The sequence below is a fragment of the Chinchilla lanigera genome, unplaced genomic scaffold (assembly GCF_000276665.1).
Source record: "Chinchilla lanigera isolate Chin_1 unplaced genomic scaffold, ChiLan1.0 scaffold00029, whole genome shotgun sequence".
NCBI lineage: Eukaryota > Metazoa > Chordata > Mammalia > Rodentia > Chinchillidae > Chinchilla > Chinchilla lanigera.
The window spans coordinates 23,845,404-23,868,447 of record NW_004955430.1 but is presented as its reverse complement, the minus strand read 5'-3'; the positions used below and the strand labels follow the sequence as shown (position 1 = coordinate 23,868,447).

At 38.4% G+C, this 23,044-nt stretch overlaps 1 protein-coding gene across 1 annotated transcript; it reads left to right on the top strand.

Annotated features, from left to right (window-relative positions):
- Positions 1-2,039: 2,039 nt before the first annotated feature.
- Cmtm6 (CKLF-like MARVEL transmembrane domain containing 6) lies at positions 2,040-22,471 on the top strand (the record flags this gene model as incomplete). The annotated part of the gene is given in 4 exon segments (XM_005387530.2): positions 2,040-2,314; positions 11,609-11,785; positions 15,902-16,000; positions 19,371-22,471. Coding segments are annotated over 4 exon segments (549 nt in total). The 3' UTR covers positions 19,506-22,471.
- Between the last annotated feature and the right edge of the window lie 573 nt (positions 22,472-23,044).

The window sequence follows — 23,044 nt, the reverse complement described above, 5'->3', positions numbered from 1 at the left end:
AATAAGGATAGGAAAGGAAAAAGTAAAACTATCACTATTTGCAGATGACATGATACTTTATATGGAAGACCCCAAAAACTCCACAAGAAGACTCCATCTAGATCTTTACAAGCCTGGCTCCTTTGTATCCACTAGATCTCACTGCAAATGCATCCCTAGGTATGTCCTTCCTGACCACCAATTTTAGTGCCTATTCAGCACTCAGCTCTCCAGCTGTAATCTCACATTACAGATGCTCCTTGACTTACAATAGAGTTGTGTCCTGATAAACCTTTCATAAATTAAATATATCAAAAGGTGCAGGTTGTTGTAGTTTGGAGTTTACAAGGGGAACAATACAATACAGGATATATAACTTATGGAAATATTTTATAATAGTCACCCAAAGGATAATATACAAAGAGAGTGCAGGAAATCTGTCCACACACTTAAGACCAAAAGAATCCAGCTGAGGGCCTTGATCCCACGGCAACGTCCTGCATGAGTCCAGCTGAAGACCTAGAGCCTAAAACAATCCCCCCCACAAATCCAACTGGAGGCCAAGAGCCCACGACAATGCCTCATGCAATCCTGTTTCACAGATCTGTGCTGGGAAGGCCCAAAGGTCAGAGTTGGAAGCTAGAAAGTCTAGCCAGAAGGATGAAGGATCTATGCTAGCAGGCTGAGGGATCTGTACTGGAGCCAGGAAGCAATGCTCAAAGTAAGAACCAGAGCTGCCCCCAAAAGTACCACAGCCATCCTCAGCAACAGTGCAGTCCCAAGCTCCTCTGATGATAACAACTGAGTCCATATCAGGAAAGCCAGCTCAACAAGCTTCCCCAGGAGACTGAACTGTGCACCATACCATCTTCCCCTCTGGAGCCAGGAAGTGACGCTCAAAGTAAGGACCAGAGCTCACCCAAAGTGAACTGTAGCCATTGTCAGCAACAACAAAGTCCTGAGCTCTTCCGATGATAACAGCCAAGTTCATCAAGAAAACCAGCATGACAAGCTCCTCAGGAGAACAAACAGCCCAGGAAAAACCACCAGCCCAGGAAAACCAATAGCTCCTTAACAGTTTCCAACAGCTCCTAACAGTTAATTTCTTCCTTTCCAGTTCTCATTTTTTTTGCTGCTGGCAACAATCCTCAGGTGGGCCCCACCCCACACCCAGCACCACGCTGGTTCAGTTCAGCTGGATGTTACAAACTGACCACCAGTTGTCAATCCACCACACTGGTGCATTTAATATAGTATTCCTAACCTGCCAAATATCGTGCTTAGTCTCATCTGCATTAAACATGGTCAGAACACTTACATTAGCCCTTATTTGGGCAAACTCATTCAACACAAAACTGATTTTTAGAGTCGAATATCACAAAATTTATTGAAAAGATCAAAATGCCAAATCTGAAGTAGTTTCTACTTAATTCACATCCATTTTTGTATCATCATAAAGTTTTTAAAAATCCTAAATTGAACCATCCTAAGTTGGGGCTGTCAGTATTTTCCTATCATTGTAATAGGAATCTGTTTACTGTTTCACTGACTGCCCTACTGGAAGGCAGCATTGACAGGGCAGGGATCTTGCGTGTTTGTTTGGTACACGGTTGTAACCGTAGCAACTAGAACTGGGCTCACTGCACAGTGTGGGCATTCAAAAAATACTGGTCGAGCCTGGGCTATAAAGTGAGCTCAAGGCCAGCCTGAACTGCATAGCGAGACCCTGCCTCAAAAAGACCAAAAACAAAAACAAAATACTGGTTCAAGGAATGACTGAATGTAAGTCCGAAAGATGTCAGAGGGAAAGGGTAAAAGGCCATGGTTAGCGGATGGGAATGTAGCTAAATGGTAGAGCGCATGCATGTGCGAGGCTCTGGGTTCAACTCCAGAATCCTGAAGGGAAAAAAAAAAAAAAAAAAACAACTCCAGAATCCTGAAGGGAAAAAAAAAAAAAAAAACAGTCCAGAGAAAGTACAGCACCCAACGCTCCGGCAAAAGCCAGAAGTCCCAGAGCAGACTCGACTTTCGGAAGGGGAAGGCGGCGCTGAGAGGGCGCGGGGCGGGGCGCGGGGCGGGGCGGCCAGCGGAGGAGGAAGCCCAGGAAGTGACACCAGCAGCTGGTGCGAGGTTCTCTGCTTCTGTGGCCGAGGTCGGAGACTTCCTGCGGGGGCCGCCGGGTTCTCGTCCCTGGGCGATGGAGAACGGAGCGGTGTACAGCCCCACCACCGAGGAGGACCCCGGCTCCTCCCGGGGCGCCCGGCGTGGCCTCGCAGCCCTCTTCTCCCTGGGGCGGCTCCCGCTGCCCCGCCGCGTCCTCAAGGGCTTGCAGCTGGTGAGTGCGGGGCGCAGGGCGAGCGCGGGCGGGAAGCGGGGTCCGGCCGGGCCTCAGCCCGCGGGCCTGTGAGCCTGGTCGGCGGCGGCTATCTGGGTTTTCAGGAGGCGCCCGTTTCCTCACCTCCGTCCTTTCCTGCGCCTTTGGGGAAGGGGGCGCTGCTCCCCGCCGCCCCCGGTCTCCCCCGACGCCCCGCTTCCCCGGATCGCTTTCCACCTGGGTGCTCGAATGCGACCCGAAGCCCCTGAGCGTGGTCCGCGGGCCCAGGAAGTGCGGTCCTAGACCTCTTCCCCAGCCGCTGCCGCTCCCCATTATCCCGGGCGCCGCGGCCGGTGGCAGGACTATCTCTTTTGGCTCCTGCGGTATTCTAGTGCTGGATCCTGGGGGCAGTTTAACTTGGACGGTTTCAAACGTGTGTTAGAGGTAAAAGTCGAAAGGACATAGTTTTGTGTGTATGTGGAGGTAGCAAAGCTAGGTTGTGGTATCCCTCTTCAATTCATTTATTTTCGTCATAAACCTATTAGTGAAAATAGCAAAACATTTTTAAACTTTAAATTATAATTCACTTGAATGCACCCGTGTCCTCTTTCTACTGCTGATGGCCATCATTTTCTGCAAGAGGAACATTTTGGGGAAAATCTAAATGCTTAGAATGTTTGTAGATTTTTTTTTTAACCATCCAAGTGAAAAATAGCTTATTGGTTTTCTTGGGAAGAACTTAAATTCTTACAGCTCAGATGATCAGAACTTCAATTCCTAGAACTCAAGATGCCCTACTTTTGTTACACAGAAAAACAGCAGTCAGAAAACTGACACTGCTTTTAACCACCCAAATGATCATATCTGGCATGATTGGGAAATCACTTGGAGACGAGGGATAATGTGGTCTGTGGAAACCACTGCTCTGGCCCTGTCTCTCTTTCCAGCTGCCCTCTAAGTAGTTCCACAATAGGCACCTTTAGGCTCTTAACAGGGATCATGGGTTCCCGTCTGCCACTGTTCTTTGCGCAACCTGTTCCTTCAAACCTGATGGGTTCCTGTTCCTACTCTAACAAGCTCTTACATAGTTTTTAAAACGTATGCTTTACATCTCTACAGTAAAGCATAAATGTTTCTTGTATGAATAACAAAACTCTTTAGAAAAGAATTACTGTTTATTTGAAGCATTATTGGTATTTATAATAAATCATCTGGCCGGGGATATAACTCAGCGGCACAGTACCTGCCTGGCAAGCGTGAGGTTGTGAGTTCGATTGCTGGTACCAAAAAAATTTTTAAAAAAATTAAATAAATCATCTATTGGTATGCCTGTTATGTCCCCTACTTTCATTTGCGTTTATCTTTCCATTCTAATCAAAAGTGCCAAAGCTAGAGTAAAATTTCTCACTACCTTTTATAGTTTAGTAACCTGTAGTTGTATATCTTCAGACTAGAACACAACCAGAAGTTTTGCTGGTAGTCTTTTTAACTTGAATGCAGAGAAGGTTAACTTGCCTTGCAAAAGTCAGACAATTGCTTTTTGGTCCCTGTCATTCATAAGGAGAAATGAGAAATAATAAAAACCAATGTTTCTTAATGAAATTGACATTTATTTATGGAGACTTATGTTACAAGAATGCTTTGCTATTTTTTTTAATTCTCTTTAAAATGAAATAAAAAATGAAAAAAGAATGCTTCAACATGAAGCTTTAAAATGTTTTTATTATTACCTTTCCTTTTGATTCTTTTGTCTCTGTTCCTGCTTTATCTTGTTTAATAATAATGTCTTATCTCCTCACAATAACAGTATTACCCAGAAAGTCCCAAGGAAGTTACAGAAGAAGACAATAAAAACTGTCATTGGGCTTGGGCAGTAGAAAAGATCTTTGCCTTAACTCAAATTCTGCCTTTCATTTGTCTTACTTTGGTTGATTTATTTGAAAAAACTAAACAGAATTGCCCCGCTCCAACCAGAAAACAACTAATATAGAAATCTTTAACTCAGAAGACAGATACAGTGTTTTAACAAGGAACCTACAACCCTGTGAAATTCAGAGTGTACATTTATATGTTTAGTTATGTTATTATAGCTCTATAAATCTTAGATTCTCAAAGACCTTAAAAGAAAAAGGAAGCCTGTTTTAAAACTTAACCAGGCACTGTGTACTTGGGTAATTCTTACGTTGAACTCTTGAGGTTGAATTGGATTATCTCTGAGGGTTTTTTTCCCACTCTTAGGATTTTTTTCAAATCTCTGAAGCTGTTTGAGGTTTGCTGTTGTGATGGGAACACTGAAGAGGTGCAGGTGGAGCCTGCACATGCATACAGGAGGAGATAAGAAATAAAAGAACAAAACTTTCCTACCTATTAGAATGATGAGGTCATGAAGCGGTATGTGTCACCACTTGGCCTGAATTTTGGCAAAGGCTTGTCCAAACTGTGTTTCCTAACTGCTGCACACCCTCTTAGAGCTGAAGAGGAAATAATGTAGTTGAGAAATCAGTGTAAGCAGTTACTGGAATCCTAAATTTATGTAATCAGTGTTCTAGTTTATCATGCCCATGTATTTGTTTGTCCCTATGCTCTTATTTTGTGACCTTTTGTTTTTTGAGAGAGTTATTTTTGTTTTAAGGAGCACATTAACATTTGGCAACCTAATTACTTGCTAATTAGCTGGTGCAGTGCCCTATATAAAATATATGTAATATATGTAATTTTCTGTCTGTAACAGTTGCATGTTCTGACAGCTGCAAAATACTGAGATTATAGTAATTGTTCAGGCAAACAGTTTGTTGTAGGATTCACCAATGATTTGTTTGTTAGAGTATGAATAATGTTATTCTGTAACTACCAAGAAACAAATCACTCAGAAGAAATTTTTTATATTGATGCCTTTTCATTGTTTAAATGGGAAAACTAATGTCTACTAAATGGAAATGTTCTATTTTTACCTTGAGAAAGATCCATAAGGTCAGCAATTATATAATTAAATATTTGTATATAAATTGTTTAAGGCTGTGGAGGCGTAGCCTATTTCTTCTGGCTGACAATTTTTAAAATTTGAAACTTTTAGCTATAGTTTTTAATAGTTATAAGTCATACATTCATACAGTGTTGTAGATGATGCCTTATAAGTAATGACAAGCATTAATAATTTTTTATTTTTTTTGAGATAGGGTCTCACTGTGTAATCCAGGCTGGTCTCAAACTCTCAGCGGTCCTCCTGCCTCAGCCTCATGATGTGTACCCTGGGAGGCTTAAGCAAGAGGTCTGCAAGTGTGAGCCCAGCCCAGGGGACTTAGTGAGACCCTGTCTCAATGAAAAATAAAAAGGGGGTTGGGTGTGTGGCTCCGTGTGAAGATTCCGGGTTCAGTCCTAACTCCTGAAAAAAATTAGGTAGTAGATTGTTAAAGATAAATGATGAAGAATTATATTCAATATGACTGTTAGTTTTAAGGAAGATTTGAAGTTTCAGAAAAGTTAATGAAACTGAAATGGAGATACAGGATAGTCTTCTAATATCGAAGTGTTGAACCAGAGTCATAGTTAAGACCATGTTTTAGTCACTGAAATTTTCCAAATGGGTTGATCCTAACAAACATATTTTTAGTATATGACTTAGCAAAAAAGGAAATATAAAGAGGAAGTTGTAACTTCAAAAACGAGGTCTTGTAAGGAAAACCTACACAAATGTACACAGTCATAAAGTGAAATTAATCAACTGTTTAAGGGCGACTGGGAGACAAGTTCAGAATGGAAGGAAGGGTTTTTGCCTGTGCTTGCCTAACTTGGGCTTTAGCCTACCAGAAGCTTACTATCACATTTTAACTTGAGATTGGGGAGCTTCATGTTCTCCCAAAGCCCACTCAATTCTATAAACGCTTGATAATTCTCTTAATTATATTTGGGTAAAATTTTATCCTTAGAAGGAGCTACATTGGATGTGCAGTTGTTAGGTACTTAGCATAATATTCATTAAGCAGTATTCAGTACAATGACGTCATACTATTGAAAGCAAAACTGCTAACGTGTAATCTCTGTTTCCTTCTGTCCAATTTCTAAAGAAGAGTAGGCCTTCCAGAGTAATAATTGAGGGCTATATTTGTCATTAACTTCATACCTTTATCAGTGATGTTTGCTTTCTTCCTGTCCTTGGCCATTTTAGTATTTAATACTAGTGATCACCCATTTCTTGAAATTCTTCCTTCCCTTCACTATCACACTTTTTTTTCTTTTCTAATAGGACAGAAAGTATCTAAAGTAATCGACTAAACTATAAGTAAAATAAACTAAGCCACCCCACCGCCACCATCATCCACACATTCCCAGTTATCACTGATTGTTTGGGTATGTTCACTTTCCCTTTAGGATTTCCTAAATTTTGTTTTGCAGCACTGAGGATTTAACCCAAGATTACTGCACTGAGCTACATCTTCAGTCCTTTTTAATTTTTATTTTGATGTGAGGTCTCACTGAGTTGCCCAGGTGGGTTTTGTGTTTGTTATCCTCTCTGGCCTTAGTCTCCCAAATGCTAAGATTACAGGCATGAGCCACCACACCTGGCTTTTTTTAAAAAAATACTTTGACTTGCTTTTCTAGTGCTGATTGCTTGTTTCCCTCCTACTCTTAGAATTCTTTCAGGCCCCACCCAGTCTTTTGCTCCTGTCTCCTAACTTACTAAACCAGGTGGGTGTTCCCTCTTGCCTTTGTTTAGAAGCTCATTTTCCCTGGCGGGAATATCACAGAGCCACTCCCGACTACTTCACTTTCCCCGTCATTCCTGTATAGTTTGTTTTATAATCCCTTTGATTTACCATGCACTGCTTTCCTCATCCCTCTGCCTCCCCACTATTCTTTTCCTGTCCAGAGTCTGTGTCTCAAGCTCTAATTTGAGTTCTACATTTCCGGTCAACCATTTCCAGTTTCTTCTAGAGATTTTCTCAACTTATACATAATGAATGTTCAATTCTGTGGAATAAAACATTTTGTTTTCTTATTTCTTGTACATTTATCTTTTTATTACATCCTTAATGTTCATATACATAATGTCAATGCATAATCCTCAATATATTTTGTATTAGAGACTTAATATACTGTGGGTGATTATAAAGGAAGGTTAGAGGTCTCAAGTGTGGAGGTAGAAAATTTCATACTGAGTAAGGCTTGTGGTGCTAATTTCTTGGCCTTTGAAACTGGAGATAGGAACTAGTAAGTGTCCATACTGAATACTGTACCCTTCATTCTCTTAGGAAGGCCAGGCAGGACCTGCTTCTAATACTGCTGAGGCAGAAAGTCAGTAAGAATCCTGTTAATATATTTGGAACAGGACTTGTCATGACTTGAGTCTGCTGCCCTTTTCTTACCACTGATAGAAACAGTCCATATGTCTGCTATGGGTAAGATTTTGTTACTGTCAGGTAGCTTTATAGGTGAGTGGTCTTGATGATCTAAATTATGTAATAAGAATGGTTCCTGAACAACTATTCTCAAACCTCAAAGTTTTAGGCTGGTATCTTCTCCAGTTAATTGACTTATACACCCCAGGTGTATTTTGCAAATTTCTCTGAACTCTTAAAAGGTAGACAGCATTTAACATACAGCCAAGAATAAAGTTGCATATTAGACATTTAGTATTTTATTATCCTATAGTCATGTAAAAGTTCATTTTATAATGGTAATTGGAGAGTAAGGAAATACCGTTATATGGTAATCTGGAATTTGTCTTAGTTTGTCACCGTATTCTCTAGTGTAATGATTAGGAATCCTATCATCTGGCTGAGGGAAGTAGTTTGGGATGTGTGGGACTATTTTACACTTTGATTATTTACAGAAAAGTAGCACATTGGAATTTTAGTCCTCATATAAATTATTTTGGGTTATAGGGATGTATGAATTTTATATTGCCAATAAAGAAGGGGGGGAAATACCTTAAAAGCTTATATACCAATTTAGATTTGGCCTCTATTTTTTTCTTTCCACTTTTTATTTTGAAATAATTATAGATTTAGAAGAAGTAACCAAAAAAAATTTACAGAGAGGTCCTATGTACTCATTTCTAGTGGGCAGTTCTTTGCAATTTATTGCATATATAGCTTCCCATAGTTAGCCACCATAATCAAGATGCAGGGCTCTGTGTCATGAGGCTTCCTCCCTGCTGCCCCTCTATAGCCACACCTTCCCCCTTGCCCTTGGATGTCATTGATCTGTTCTGCTGCTCTGTTGTTCTTGTTATTCAAAGAATGCTATCAAATGGAATTGTACAGTTTGCATCCTTTTAAAGATGGATTTTTTTTTTACTTTGTATAATTCTCTGAAGGTCATGTAGGTTATTTCAAATATTTTTGTACCTTTTTATTGTTAATAGTCTGTGGTATCGCTATACCACAGTTCACTCATTCAAAGACATCTAGATTATTTCTAGTTTGGGGCAATTATAAATAAAATTATCATGAACATTCATGTACAGTACTTGTTTTTGCACAAATTTTCATTCCTCTAGAGTAAATACCCCAGTGTGCAATTGGTAGGTCATAGGTAGATGCAGGGGTAGTTTTTGAAGAAACTGCTGAACTTCTTTCCATATTGGCTGTACAGTAGTTTTTTTGTTTTGTTTTTGTTTTTTAATAATGAAAGTGTAAGATAAACGTTTATTATATGCTATTTAAAGTATCCATTCACTTTTGGTCGCAGTCTTGTGGCCATTATGTGCTTGGTTGTTTCTTCTGACTTTCCTGGGGTATGGTGACATTTCCCTTTAGTCTTACTTAGGTCACCAGTCATTTTGCTGGTTCTGGCACTCAGGAAGAAACTCCCTCAGCTTCATACTGCTCAAGTGTGCTCTTTGTTCTTTTCTGTCCTATTTCAAGTGGGCCCCAGACCTGAACCTTGAGTCTGTTCTCCAGAGAACTCTTCACTACCTTGTCCTTAGAGCCACCCAGCTAATTGGTTTCTGCTGAAGCAATGAAACGTGCCCACTGCTCTAGAATCTTGAAAATCCTTTCCCTTGACATCGTCCACTACAGCTCATCTGACCACTCTTTCCCAACCACACTTCTAGACTCTACTGTCCTAATTCCACTGCCTTGTCTTTTCCTCACTTCCCAGCAAGTATACAATGCTGTGATAGTGAAGTTTCTCTGCCTTACTAGAAATCTCTACTGGAATTTTCTTGCTGATGTCACCAGTAGCCTTCTTGCACCTCCGAGTAATGTTGGTGTTTCAGTGTTGTTCTTCCGGGGTCTTCCTTCCTTTGTTGGTAGCATTTAGCACTCATGATTACTCTTTTTGTGGAAATACTTGTTCTTGTCTACTACCCACTGGGCTGCTGCTGCTTGTTCTTGCTGGTGTCTCCTTCCTGCAGACCCCTTACAATTTGAGATTCCTGAGCTCTGCATAAGGCCAACTGTCATTCTGGGTGATCTCATCCTCTCAGTCAATCAGAATCTCAAACTTCTGCCCTCAAGCTCCAGACCTGTAATCTGTTTTTCTCTTGTGTTAGCTTTCTGTCACTTGAACAAAATCCCTGACATGAGCAACATAAAGAAGGAAAGATTTGTTTTGGCTCACAGTTCCAGAGGTTTGGGTTTCTGCCCTTAGGCAGTAGCAGCATGGGGTGTTTGGGGGGTGGGGGGGAACACAGCTACTCACTAGGGAATAGAAAGTCGGGGAAGAGCCACAGGGGAAGGGGACAGATGATCACTCCCTCCAGCCAGGCCCCACCTTCTGTTTTCTTCACCTCACAGTAATGTCATCAAATTAAGAGCTCTTCTTAGTATCACTGATAAAATTAGATTAATTCACTGATTCATTATCTATAGGCACACCTAGAAAAGTGCTTCACTAATTGCCTGGGTGTTTCTTAATCCAATCACGTTGACACTGACAATCAAGGTTAACCTTCACAGCTGACTCTGCCTAAATCTTCAACAGACTCCTCCTATCACAGCACATTTAAAATGCAGTTCTCTCTCTAGCACTCTTGTGTCTTAAGATACTGGATTCTTTCTGCCATGAGGCACCAGTAGTATCATAACTATAAAGACAGGTATGCCATTAAAACCCACCTGCATAATTATTCAGTTAACCATTTTCTATTCAGTGTGGGAAAAGGAGTCCTGACTCTACCCCTTTCACCCAAACCTGGCATGGCCTGTAGGTGCCTCTTGAGCATTTTGCAGTCTTCTGTCCTCAGCTGAGGTGTGTTGTTCCCATACCAGGTTATGTTACTAATGCGTTTTCTGTTCAAACATTTAATTAATTGTTACACAAATTAAACCAACTGTGAAAAAGGAAGTGTTCTATGAAAGCCAAATTGAAAGGTTTTAAGTTACTAAACTGTTGGTCAGCTGTGGAATGATGTAAAACAACTGTGAAATACCAGGGAAATCAGTTGAACTCTAGAAAAATTCTGTACTCTGTTGCTCAAGTGTCCAAGGTCTTGCTTCCTATCACATCAGTCCAAAAATGGTAGCCCGTAGGCAATGAATGTGATTAATGCAGAGAACATGATATGGAATTCCAAACAGCAGGCCTATATCCAAAGAAAAGACCCACTTCAGAAGATTGATGAATAAATGTGGCTTTGTAACTAAAACCCACATGTTTAAGATACATGTGTTACCTTGTGTCCCATTTTATTTCTTTTCTGATAAGGGATTCTACTCCCCTCTCAGTGATTACCTACTCTTCACCATTACTAGTACCCGTGGTCACCATCTCCGTGATTTTCTACTGCAGCTTATTAGCTGGTTGTCTGCCCTAAAATCTGCACCAGTTCCAATCCCTTCTCCTTATCGAAGGTAAACCTCACCCTGTCACTCTGCTACCTGAAACTAGTTCATGAAGACACTTAGATCTGCCGTTGCTCACCTCTCTAATGTCATGCAATAGTTTCTGTGCTGCCCTTTTCTCTCCTCAAACTACACTTTGGCCTTGTTGACTGGCTTTCTCGTGTGTTTGGGAGAGAGAGTGCTATGTTTTCTCTTTCCAGGGCCTTTCTGTAAACTGTTCCTCTGCTGGGAGCTTCTCTCCTTGTCTTTCACCACAGAACTAACCCTGCTGCCTTCATGTCCCAGCTTTTCTTCTGGAAGCCCTTTTGTGTTTTTATAACAACATCCTGATTTCCCTGTTTAGCGTTCAGCACATGATACCCCTTTGAAGGTAAGTACAGTGTAAATTCTGTGTAGATGAGGTTTATTTACTAATCTTGTTTGCCATAATTTCTGCTTTATAAATATTTGAGTAAACTTACGGCTTTTTTTTTTTGAGTACTGTGGGTTCTCTGAAAAATACTTGAATGTTTTGCTTCTTTTGTAGCTGCTGTCTCTGTTGGCCTTTGTCTGTGAAGAAGTTGTATCACAGTGTACTTTGTGTGGAGGACTGTACTTTTTTGAATTTGTGAGCTGCAGTGCCTTTCTTCTGAGTCTCCTTTTCCTGATTGTGTATTGTACTTCAGTGTACAACAGAGTCGATGCTATAAAAGTGAAATCATCGGTAAGCATGAAAAAATATGACACCTTTAATTAAGAGCGTAAGTGTTGTGTAATTTTGTGTGGTTTTATTGTTCAAAGTAGTAATGCTTTCAAAAGTCATCACCATGAAAAGATACTATCCATTATTCCAACACTTTGTATCTAAGTAACCCAGTTGTGCCTTCCAAGGGGATGATGGAGAAGGAAAGTAACAGTGACAGACACTGCCAATGTTTTTAAATTTCAAGACAGGGTTTCACTAAGTTGCCCAGGCAGGATTGGAACTCTCAGTCCTGCTGCCTCAGTTTCCCTCAGTTCTGGAATCACAGACATGCACCATTGCCCTTGAGTTATTTTGTCACTTTTTATTTCTCCCATTTCAGAGTGTCACTCACTGGGTCTGTAGTTATAAATTGTGCACCGTTGCCTTTGCCAAGCATGGGAGCTAGGGTAATGAGCTAACATATTTTTGGAGCACTTAAATCACTAATAGAATGTAATTATATCTGTTTTTTGCTTTCATTTTATTATAAGCCAAGTTTTCTATAAATGAATTAAGAAGGCATTTGTTGATTCATTCTTCAGAAATTTCCCTTGCAATAAAATTATATTGAGGAAATCTTATTTTCACAAAATTGGAGTTTAACTTTCTAAAGACAATCTCTTCACCCTTTGTTTTTATTCAAGTATAGTTTGGATTTATGGGATGACAGATAGAATAATTCAGGTAAGTAGTGAATTTAATGAAGAAATAGTTCAGCTGTTTACTTCGTCAGTAGTGTCTTAGCTGTCAATAGTAATTTGTATTTGAAGACCCGGTCCAAAGGTGGGCATCTGAAATGCATAGACACTTCTCAGATAAGGAAATACAAACACAAGTAAATATATGAAAAAATGTTCAACATCACTGGTCATACGAGAGATGCAAATTAAAACAACACTGAGATTCCATGTCACTCCGGAAAGAATGCCTGTCATCTAGAAATCAACCAATAAATGCTGGAGGGGCTGTGGGGAGAAGGAACCCTTCTCTACTGTTAGTGGGAATGTAGACTAGTGCAACCACTGTGGAAATCAGTGCAGCAATTCCTCAAAAAAGTAGGACTGGAGGCTCCATTCACCCTAGCTATACCCCCCTCTTGGTATCTTCCCCAAAAATTAAAAGCATCATACCACAGTGATACAAGCACACACCTATGTTTATAGAGGCACCATTTGTAATAGCTAAATCTTGGAAACAGCACAGATACCCATCAACCAGTGAATGGATAAAGCAACTGTGGGTTTTTACACACACACACACACACACACACATATATATAATAGAATGCTACTCTGCCATAAAGGATAAACTTAAGACATTTCTAGCTAAAAGGATGCACTTTCAGACCATATTCTTAAGTGAAATAAATCAGACGCATTGTAAATAACACATGGTTTCTCTGGTGTGAGAAACCGAAACTGTAAATAAGGACCAAAATTGGGAAATGGGTAGAAAATGTTCCAGTGAGAAGGGGAACAGAGTGGGGGAGGAACAAGAAAAAAAAAAGAAGGAAGAAATGACAACAAAACTTTTGTGGGTAGAGAGAGGAAGAGGAGCTAAAGGAAGGGGAAGGGAATGGGGAAAAAAGAAACAATATATACCATGTACAGGTACAAATTCCCTATGATGATTGTGATCATTATATATATCTAAAATGTACCAATAAAATAAAAATAGGCAAAGAAAAGAATAATAACTTGTAAAGAATAGTGCATGTGAGGGTTGACATGAAATTCATGTCTCAGGGTAAGGATAAAAATTACAGTAGTTTTTTTTTTACTATTAAGAACAAGAGCTGGGCATAGTGGCGTACACCTTCAGTCTGAGCATTCTGGTAGGCTGAGGCAGGAGGATCCATGAGTTTGAAGCTAGCTTGAGCTACATACTGAGTTCAAGACCAGCAAACTACATAGTGAGATATTGTAAAAAAGAACAAGAGTTAACAGTGTAAAAAGAAAGCAGTAAAATTCTTTTACTTTGAATTAACAAGAAATAAGCATGAAGTTATATATTGATTATACCCAAAATTATTTACTTTGGGGGGCAGTGCTCATGTACTTTCTTCTGTGTACTCTTTTGTACCACTTTAATTTTATGCTATGGAAATCTATTACCTTTCTTAAAAAGTTATTTTAAGTTAAAAAATTTAAAAGGGTACATGCCTGTAATCCTGGTTATTTGGGAGGCTAAGGCAACAGGGTCACAAGTTTAAAGACAGTCAGGCAAATTAGTGAAATCCTGTCTCAAAATGAAAAGAAGGCCGAGGATATAGCTGAGTGGTAGAGCACTTGCCTAGCTTGTGCAAGGCCTTTTCACCTAATATAAGGATTTCTTGTTTGCATGGTTTGAAAATGACTAGGAAAGAACAGTCGCTTTGAAGAAACAATCTTTATATCCAGTGCTACTGTAGGCCAGATTAAGTTAAGATCTAGTAGGCCAATATACTATATGCCTGGTACCTTCTGTACACTAACTCTAGTCCATGGAATCATTTTATAAAGAGGATACTCTTACTACTAAAAAACTAGTTCAAACTCTTTAAATTTATAAGTTGATTTAATAACTATTAAATAACTAGTTCAAAGTCTCATAGGAAGTAGCATAGCTGAGATTTGAACTTAGGTAGGAGTTATAAACTCAGGGAGCTATATTTATTGAGTGCTATGTTAATCTATCACAAAACGATTGTCTTATTTAAATATCTCTTTGAATATACTCTGGATATTAGGAAGTAGAACTTTAAATATGGATATAACAGAATTGAAATAATGCTCTTTTAGAACAAAGAGAACACCTCTTAAATTTTTTATAAATGTTAAGTCAATGGTTGACAGTAGAGGAATTGTTTTGATAGTTTTATTAATACTAGGTTTAATAGAAGTTGCAGTTTAAAAGACTCAGAAAGCAACAAGTGTAAAAGCCTGTGGAGTGGCTGTCACTTTCCCAGTTTTCCCTTTGAATCAAGTGTGTGTGTCAAGCCTCATTTTCCACTGGCACGGAGAACCTTTGGGGCAGTGCTGAGAGGGCAGTTGGAAGCCTGTGGAGCACCTCCCACTTCTAAGCTGCTTTATGAGGTGATGTGGAAGCTTTCAGGTAGTAGATGGTGAGCTCATCATTGAAGCTCGCTTGGATCTGTTGAGGGCAGTGTGTTATTCCAGAAAGCTCTGGTGTCTGAAAACACAACATTGGCATACTTTTATTTAGTTAATAATAGATGGTTCTTTTGATTGTCTTTTGAAAGCAGTGAAGCATTCAGAGATACTATTCTAGCTAAGATTACTTTTTAAAATTTCAATTTTCAGGAGCTTTTTATCAGTGCATATTAGTAATACAGAACAAGGTTTATTTGGTATATTGATAAATGCCCACAACATATTTTTATTATTTTCATCCCTTTTATCCCATTTTCCTTTCTGTCTCCCTCCCTGATCCATTTCCATGTCTCTAAAAGTTTGTCTTCTGGTGCATAGAATATTTTGAGTTTTTTTAATAATCTTTCCATTTTTTAATTTTAGTTTTTGTTTTGTTTTGTTTTTCTCCGGTACCGGGAACCGAACTCACGACCTTGCGCTTGCCAGGCAGGCGCTTTGCCGCTGAGCTAAATCCCCAGCCCCTCATTTTTTAATTTTAAAGAGAGAAAAAAAATGATACAGAATTTCAAAACAAGATAATAGGAAATTAACAGTGGTTATTATATTGCATATTGTTATCTTCATAGTAGTTGCTCAGATTATAAGATATAGGCAATGCATAGAATATTTTGAAAGAAAAAAATATTTTTTGTTGGAAATAAGATGAAATTATAATAAATTCTTTGGCTTTGATAATTTTAGGATATCCTAGAGAAAAAGAGGATACATATACATGGCCTTTGGAGAGATTTTTTATTAAAAGAGTGCCTTGTACTCTTTCAACTCACCCAGCTAAAAGTGTGGATAGTGTTTGAATACCAGGCTTATTGAAAAGTTAGAAGTGTGGTAGGTAGGTTTGGGTTGTGTCAAAAAAGTAAGTCACTGAAACTTTTTAAAATTAAAAACTGTGTTTCTTTAAATCTATCCATACTGTATTCCTTACGTGCGTTATATGTCTGCATAGGATTTTTACATTACGCTGGGAACAGGATGCGTATTTTTGTTGGCATCTATCATCTTTGTCTCCACCCATGACAGAACCTCTGTTGAAATTGCTGCAATTGTAAGTACTTTGCATTTTTAACATTTTTTTGGTTTATCTTCCTAGAAATACGGAATTGGCAAATGCTTGACAAGTTACACAATGAGTGAAAATAGTTTTTTTTTAATGTAATTTAAAAACTAGATCAATGCCGTGTGGTTGTACAGAATATACAAGAGAAATGACTCTTAAGTTCAACATAGTAAGAAAGAAAATAGGGAAACAAATTATAATGGAATATGTTAAATGAACCAATAGGAGTTTGTCTAGATAGCAGTCATCAGTGGGCTATGTATATTCATAAAATACAATCAAGACTTTCTAAGGAGTTATTACTCCTTAAAAAGAGAGTGTCTTGGTTACTTTTCTCTTCTTGCTGAGACAAAATACCTGACACCCAAAATTAAGGAAGGAAAGATTTACGTAGCTTACAGTTTATGAAGGTTTCAGTCTGTACTTGGCTGGGTCCAAGGCAGGGTGGTTGTGGCACAGGGCAACAGTTCATGGTGGGGGCGGGAGGCACAGCAAAAACAACCAGAGCAAAAGGGAGGAGCAGCAGCTGGAAGAGCAAGTCTCTTTTCCTCCCTTACACTGTATGCAAACTACATTGCCCCAGGGCAAGTGTAGCACTTACATCCTTAATTCCAACATTGGACCATGAATCAGTTATAAACTCTAGAAGCCTGCCCCATGAATGCATGAAGCTTTGGGGGGACTTTCAGACACAAACCATAACAGGGAAATTACTATTCCTCCCTGTTTTGTGGAAGTCAATTTCCAAGTTTTTAACCTCTGTATATAATCTTAATACTAATATGTTTGAGAATTCATCTCTGGTGGAGGAGGCTAGCCAGTTCTTTCCTTCCTTCTTTTCTACAGCCAACCCCCCCACCCAAAAAGGGAAAAAAGAATACACTTGCCTGTCCCAAATCTTACTATAGTGCTTTGCTCTAAGTTGTAAAACAGAACAAAACAACAACAAAAAAAAAAAACCTTTTTGAGTACAACAAAGGGACAGTTGAAGAAAAAGATCCAGTTTTTATCTGAAATCCTTGTGGCCAGATATTTTTAACAGTTCCAAATGGTGATGTTGGTCCTACACTACATTGTACAAGACCTTCAGAGGGCCAGGGGCAGTGTCCTGTGTAATTCAGCATTAATATTTAAATATTTACAGTAAAAGGGGTAAGTAAAGGCTGCAAGTAGTCTTGTTGATTTTTGAGTCAAGTGAATCATGAAAACTTTTGAGTATTTTTAGCTTTTTAATTTCGGAATTGTAAATCAAGGATCATAGATCTAGCCAGACACCAGCATTGTAAATGCAGATAATTGACAATGGGAAAACATATGCTCTTGCCAGCCATCTGGTTTCTAACTAGGACTTAGTTTTTCACCAAATGAAGTTGTAATTAGTAGAGTTGTCAGCTAAAATTTCATTAAAACTACTTTTTATGATAGAACAATGTAAAAGGAGTTCAGAGAATTGTATAGCTATATCTGCTTATTCATGTGCCCACAGTTTCCAACCACTTGTAAAAACAGCAGACATAAAATTAATGCTGAACCTTCACTTATCCTAGCAATGAGTAATATTCATCCATGGGCATGTCAACCAGTTGAAGAGAAAATCCAAGTTTAAATAGTTTAACCTTATAGTTAATTTCCATTTATAAACTTATACATGTTTTTATTGCAGAGGATTTTGATAGATCAATAAAGTACTTATAAGTATAAAGATATATTACTATAAAATTCTGTGGGGAATGTGGAGGAAAAATTGAGTTCTAAGGGATGGGGGGGCATGTCATAAAATTCCCAACCATTAGGTATGTATTGTATTTAGGTGATGTATCAGATTGTTACAGTATTTAATAGTGTAACAAATCAATACTTGTAATAAGCTGGAAATTGCCTTTTGCAACTAAATTATGAATAATTTTAGAGATGTAGATGAATGAGTGTTAAAAAAAGAAAGTATGTGAGAAAAACAGCTGAAAGACCACTTGTTTCGATTGTATAGTGTAGAGGGTCTTTTATGGACGAAGCTCTCTCAGCTGTTTAGAGACACCTTGACAGAGAAGGAGACATGTGGTTTGCATTTGAAACATTCAAAGTTTGCCATGCAACTAAGGGACTAGATGCCATCAAGCCAAAGCAAAGTCTGGAGAGGAGAGAAAGACTTGGACTTAGGGCTGGGTTGATAAATAAATTTAGGTTGGATATCTTAGAGACATCCTGGTGAATTAATGAGTTTGGAGTGCAATTTGCTGTATGGTAAAATGAGACATAATGCATATTCTTTAGGGTGGAGGGGTTGGGGAGAGGAAGATCAGAAGATGGCAGTAGATTATAATGGAGTGTTAAAAATCATGGAGGTGTTAGAATTGGAAAATACTGTAGCCATAATCTAGCGCAAAATTTTTTTTTTTACAGAGCACTTTTTTTAAAGAAAAAAATAGGAGTGTAACAATGGTTAATACATTGTTTATTGTTATCTTTAAATTAGTTACTCAGAGTACAAGATACAGGCATTTAATTGTCCAAACAGCATTAGCACAGTCCTTTCTTTTCAATGAACTAAATTAGTAATACAACTATCTTAACTATCATATATACATACATCATATATATATACATATGTGATAGTTAATATATATATATATCGTGTGTGTGTGTGTATATATATATCATACATACATTTGTTTTTCCCTTCTTTTCTTCTTTCCCCATCCTCAGAGCACTTTTTTGCCCCCATTTCCATAAGGGTTTTTCTAGTAAGGAAGCTAAAATTGAAGCATGGTCATCTGCCTCTCGAAAGAATTCTCAGAATGCTTGGTCAGTGTTAGAAGAGTGCAATGAGGAAGTGATTTAAGGAAGGGGAAGTAGGCAGTGGCGTCATGGCATTGTGTCAGTAAGGTGAGAAAATTAACTGGAAATGTAAGCTAATAGTATCTTCAAAATGGAATTTTCGTTTGATATTAGTAACTTTATTCATTTTCACTAAGCCCAAGTTGCCTACTTCCTTATTCCCTTATCACATCAATCTAGCCACAGATACAATCCTTCATTTTATATCATTTCATGGGATTTTACTTTTCATCCACTAAGCTTAGTTTCCTAGAATGACATCCCCCACATACACATGCATACATAAGACAGGACAATTTGTATTTTGTGGGATAATAGCTGTTGTTTTAGATGTTTCTCTTTCAAACATCTTTCCATTTTTGGATGGCTTAAACAGTTTTTTAAATATCATTAGAAAACAGTGGGTATAAGACAAAAATTAATCAATTATCCTGCTCACAGGAAGTACTCTCAGAGCCAAGTAGGAAGTATGAGATTATATTCCCCAACTCCTCATATAACCTTTCCGCCTTTCCTTCCTCAGGTGTTTGGCTTTATAGCAAGTTTTATGTTCCTCTTCGACTTCATTGCTATGCTTTGTGAAAAGCGGCGGGAGTCCCAGCTAAGAAAACCTGAGGCCCCTCCAACAGAAGCCCTCACTGAGCCACTGAATGCATAGACTGTGGGAGCAGCTGTTACAGAAGAGAGCGACTCTTCTTCATGAGGCCTGAATGCTGGCAGGAGGCCTTGTAGAGTGTGTGCAATTGTTTAAACCACTTGTTTTGAAGAGCCAGGGGAAGGGCAGGAAGCGTTTTATCAATGTTGAGCTGTGTGTCAACTTAAGCCCACGGGTATTTTTTAAAAGTCGTTTTTTAAAATAACTATTGAAATTTGTCTCAAATGCATGTTTTTAAAATGGAGAGGAAGACAATTTCTTTAAATCACATAGCTCAGATGATTATAAATAATTCTGTTATTCTGTTACAGGGCGTTCTCTTTCTAGGCTTAGCCTCCAAATTGTGCTTTATAGCTGTATAAACAGCTTGGTTATATTCATCCTTCATTTTTAAATTAATTTGTATAACTATTAGCTTGTTGGTGATTATATTGCATTTGTTAATGGAGACTTAATGTATATTTAAGAAATCAATATTTGAAATGTTTGTTCAATTTTCTTCCTTAATATATAATACTTGGCTTTATTATATCTCACTCAGCCTTAAAATTATATATGGTGACATTTTAAGATAATTATTAACACTTTCTGAGAATTTTGTGTAGTCTGTAATACAAAATGTATGGGGGGTGTTGGTATTTTTTTGGGTATAAAGGCAACAACATCAGCAACATCATGTTTATATTGCACTTTGGTTGTTGAGATCAAGTTTTTTTTAAAAAGATTATTATGTAACACATAGAAAAATGGAAGAAACTGATGTCACACCTAAGGACCAAAGATGAGAAGGATGGACTTTTTTCTCAGTACAGTGAAAATAATTATAAAGACAGGCTTCAGCTGCTTACCGTGGTTGTGAAGAGTAAATTCATGCTGTGAGTTAAAAATAGTTTATCACCCTTGTTGGCACATAATGTTTCTACTTAAGTTGACTCAGCTCTATGGGTCCTCTTTTATGTGTTCTCTTGGAGCCAATCTTTTTAAAACTCCAGCCTTTTTTTTCATTTGTTTGTTTTATGTCTTATCAGAATGGTCCATGTTCTGCTTCATCAGAGATGAAGGGCAGAGATGGGCCTGTGGTTCTTTTATTGTTGTCTGTTGTCTAAAGGTGGTTCAGAATCTTTAATTGTGAAAAGTGTGTAGTAGGAGCTGTAGAGTCCTCATTCCCATGTGGGTGTTGCTGTAGTTTCTCTCAGGAAGAGACATCTTAAAAAAGTGAATAAGCAGTAGCCCTGCCCAGATTAACAGTGGAGTAGTCAAACAATTCTCAAGAGACTTTGTAACCAGTTCTGATAATTTGGAAGAATTGCTTGTTGTTGTCAGTCACACAGGCAAGGCTCTTGGGATGGGACCCTTCTGCCCAAGTCATATAAACTAGGCTTTTCTTGTCCTTCTCCTAGAGTTTAGATCCAGAACTCCAGTATTAAGATGATAAACCCGTATGTTGGGCTCTTCCAGTGCTATAATTTAATAACCTCATTCTTTTTAGTAGTTTCTCATCTGCCATTTATGTTACAGATGGGTGTAAGTTGCTTGAAGGTGGCTAAGGTGGGTCTCAGAAATTGGTAAGTGTGGGCAGACATCTGCTGTGTTAGTAGCTTATCCGTTTATCAGTCTGTGTGCTAGTAGTAGTGGTGATGTCATCTCTGCCTACTTGGAAGATAATGAAACGAATCATGGGTGCCATGTTTACTGGGATATTTACTTAAGATGGAGGAAATAGCTGGGTCTTTGCTCTTAAGAAAGGCTGATTCAAAGATCAACAATTTGTGGTAGGTAGTTGTAGAATTTCACATCAAACTGCACTGTTGTCATTTTAATTGTGATGTAGACTCACCTAGAATTCACAGCAAACCATCTGGGCTACTTCAGGGTCACCATAAAATACCTGAGATAATCAGCTTAAAAAGAGTAAAAAGATTTATTTTGGCTCACAGGTTGGAGGGTTCAGTCTGTGGTTGGCTGGCTCTTGCTTTTGGGCCTGTGGTAAAGCAGTGTATCATGGTGGCGGAGTGTGTGGTGGAGCAAAGCTGCCTACCTCGTGGTGCCTGGGAAGCAAAATGGGAAAAGGAGAAGAGAGCCCTCTTCAAAGATGTGCCGCTGTTGACTCCAGACCTCCCAGTTACCCCCACCTTTTAACATTTCCACCACCTCTTCATAGTGCTGCTCTGGGGAACAAACTTTCACCCCATGCTCCTTGGGGACATTCCAGATGGAAACTGCAGTACTGCCCATGCATTGGGCCTAGTTAGCATTGACAGACTTATTCTCAGCTGGCTTCACACATGAAGCTTAAACTCCCTTACTCTGAGGCTTCTCAATTTGTCTCATTGGTGCAAAAGTACACCTCATTGTTAACTACTTAATTCTTTTCTTTTTAGAAAGATAAATTGTTCAGTTGTGTTTGATCACTCTTACAACTGTCTTTCACCTTGTTTCTTATGGGACCCATGCTTGGTTAGCTTCTCTTTTATTATGGAAGGAAGGAGGAATAAATACATCATTTTAAGGCTGGGGATATAGAGCTCAGTGGTGCAGTGCCTGCCTGGCAAGCATGAGGTCCTAATTTCAATTCCCAGTACCAAAGACAAAAAGAAAGTTGTTTAAGAAGACCATTTTAGTAAATAAATTCAGGAAGAATGTGGGACCAGAAACTCTTGTTATGTACAGAAAAGGATAACCTCAATAAACTCAAAATAATTTTGTAATTAGCAGTTATGATAAACTTAATTCATAATATTTTATATAAATTGTTTAGAATGGTTCTTAAGAATTATAAGGGAAATATACTTACAATGCAAAAATTTTATAAATACTATGCTTAAATTATTTGGGAATTGGGAGATGTATTTTTACATTGTTTATATCCAATCATTTTTGTATTTTTCAATTTAAATCCTGTGGATCATTTTATCTCTCCTAATGTCAAATTTTATAGTCCTTAAATAAATTCATTTAATTGAAATGTTTTTACCTTTGTAGTTTTTACTACAGAAGCATGAAAATTTGATAAAAGCTTTCTCACATCATTGTGAGAGTTGGCTTTACAACCTTGTTGAGTACCCACGTGGAGTACTGGATTGTGGGTCTCACCTGTGTAAAAGGTGAGGCTAGGAAAGAAAGAAATCAGTTTCCTTTGCATGAGCTGTCTTTTTGGAAAAGTAGATTACACACTTAAAACATTTTTAGGGTGCTCCATATGAAAAGTTGTACAAGAATGTTGCAAGCTAAATGCCCTTAAATACTTTCAGGGAAGCACATTTGGAAACTGTATCACATTTCTGGGTGTGGCTAAACATGCTGAAAACAAAGTAGGTTCAGTGATTCAAAAAGTGTGAGACCAAACTAGGGTGGTTCTGGTAAAGCTATAACTATTTGTACAGTTTGCAAAATTCCTGCCTCCAGTCTATCTGAGAATAACAAGGTCTTTATAATTGTCAAGAATTTACTGGAATGTGTACATTCTTCAAAGTTTTTTGTTTTTGTTTTGATAAAGAACATTGTATTAATATGCAATAAGCTGCAGTAAACAGAAAACCTAA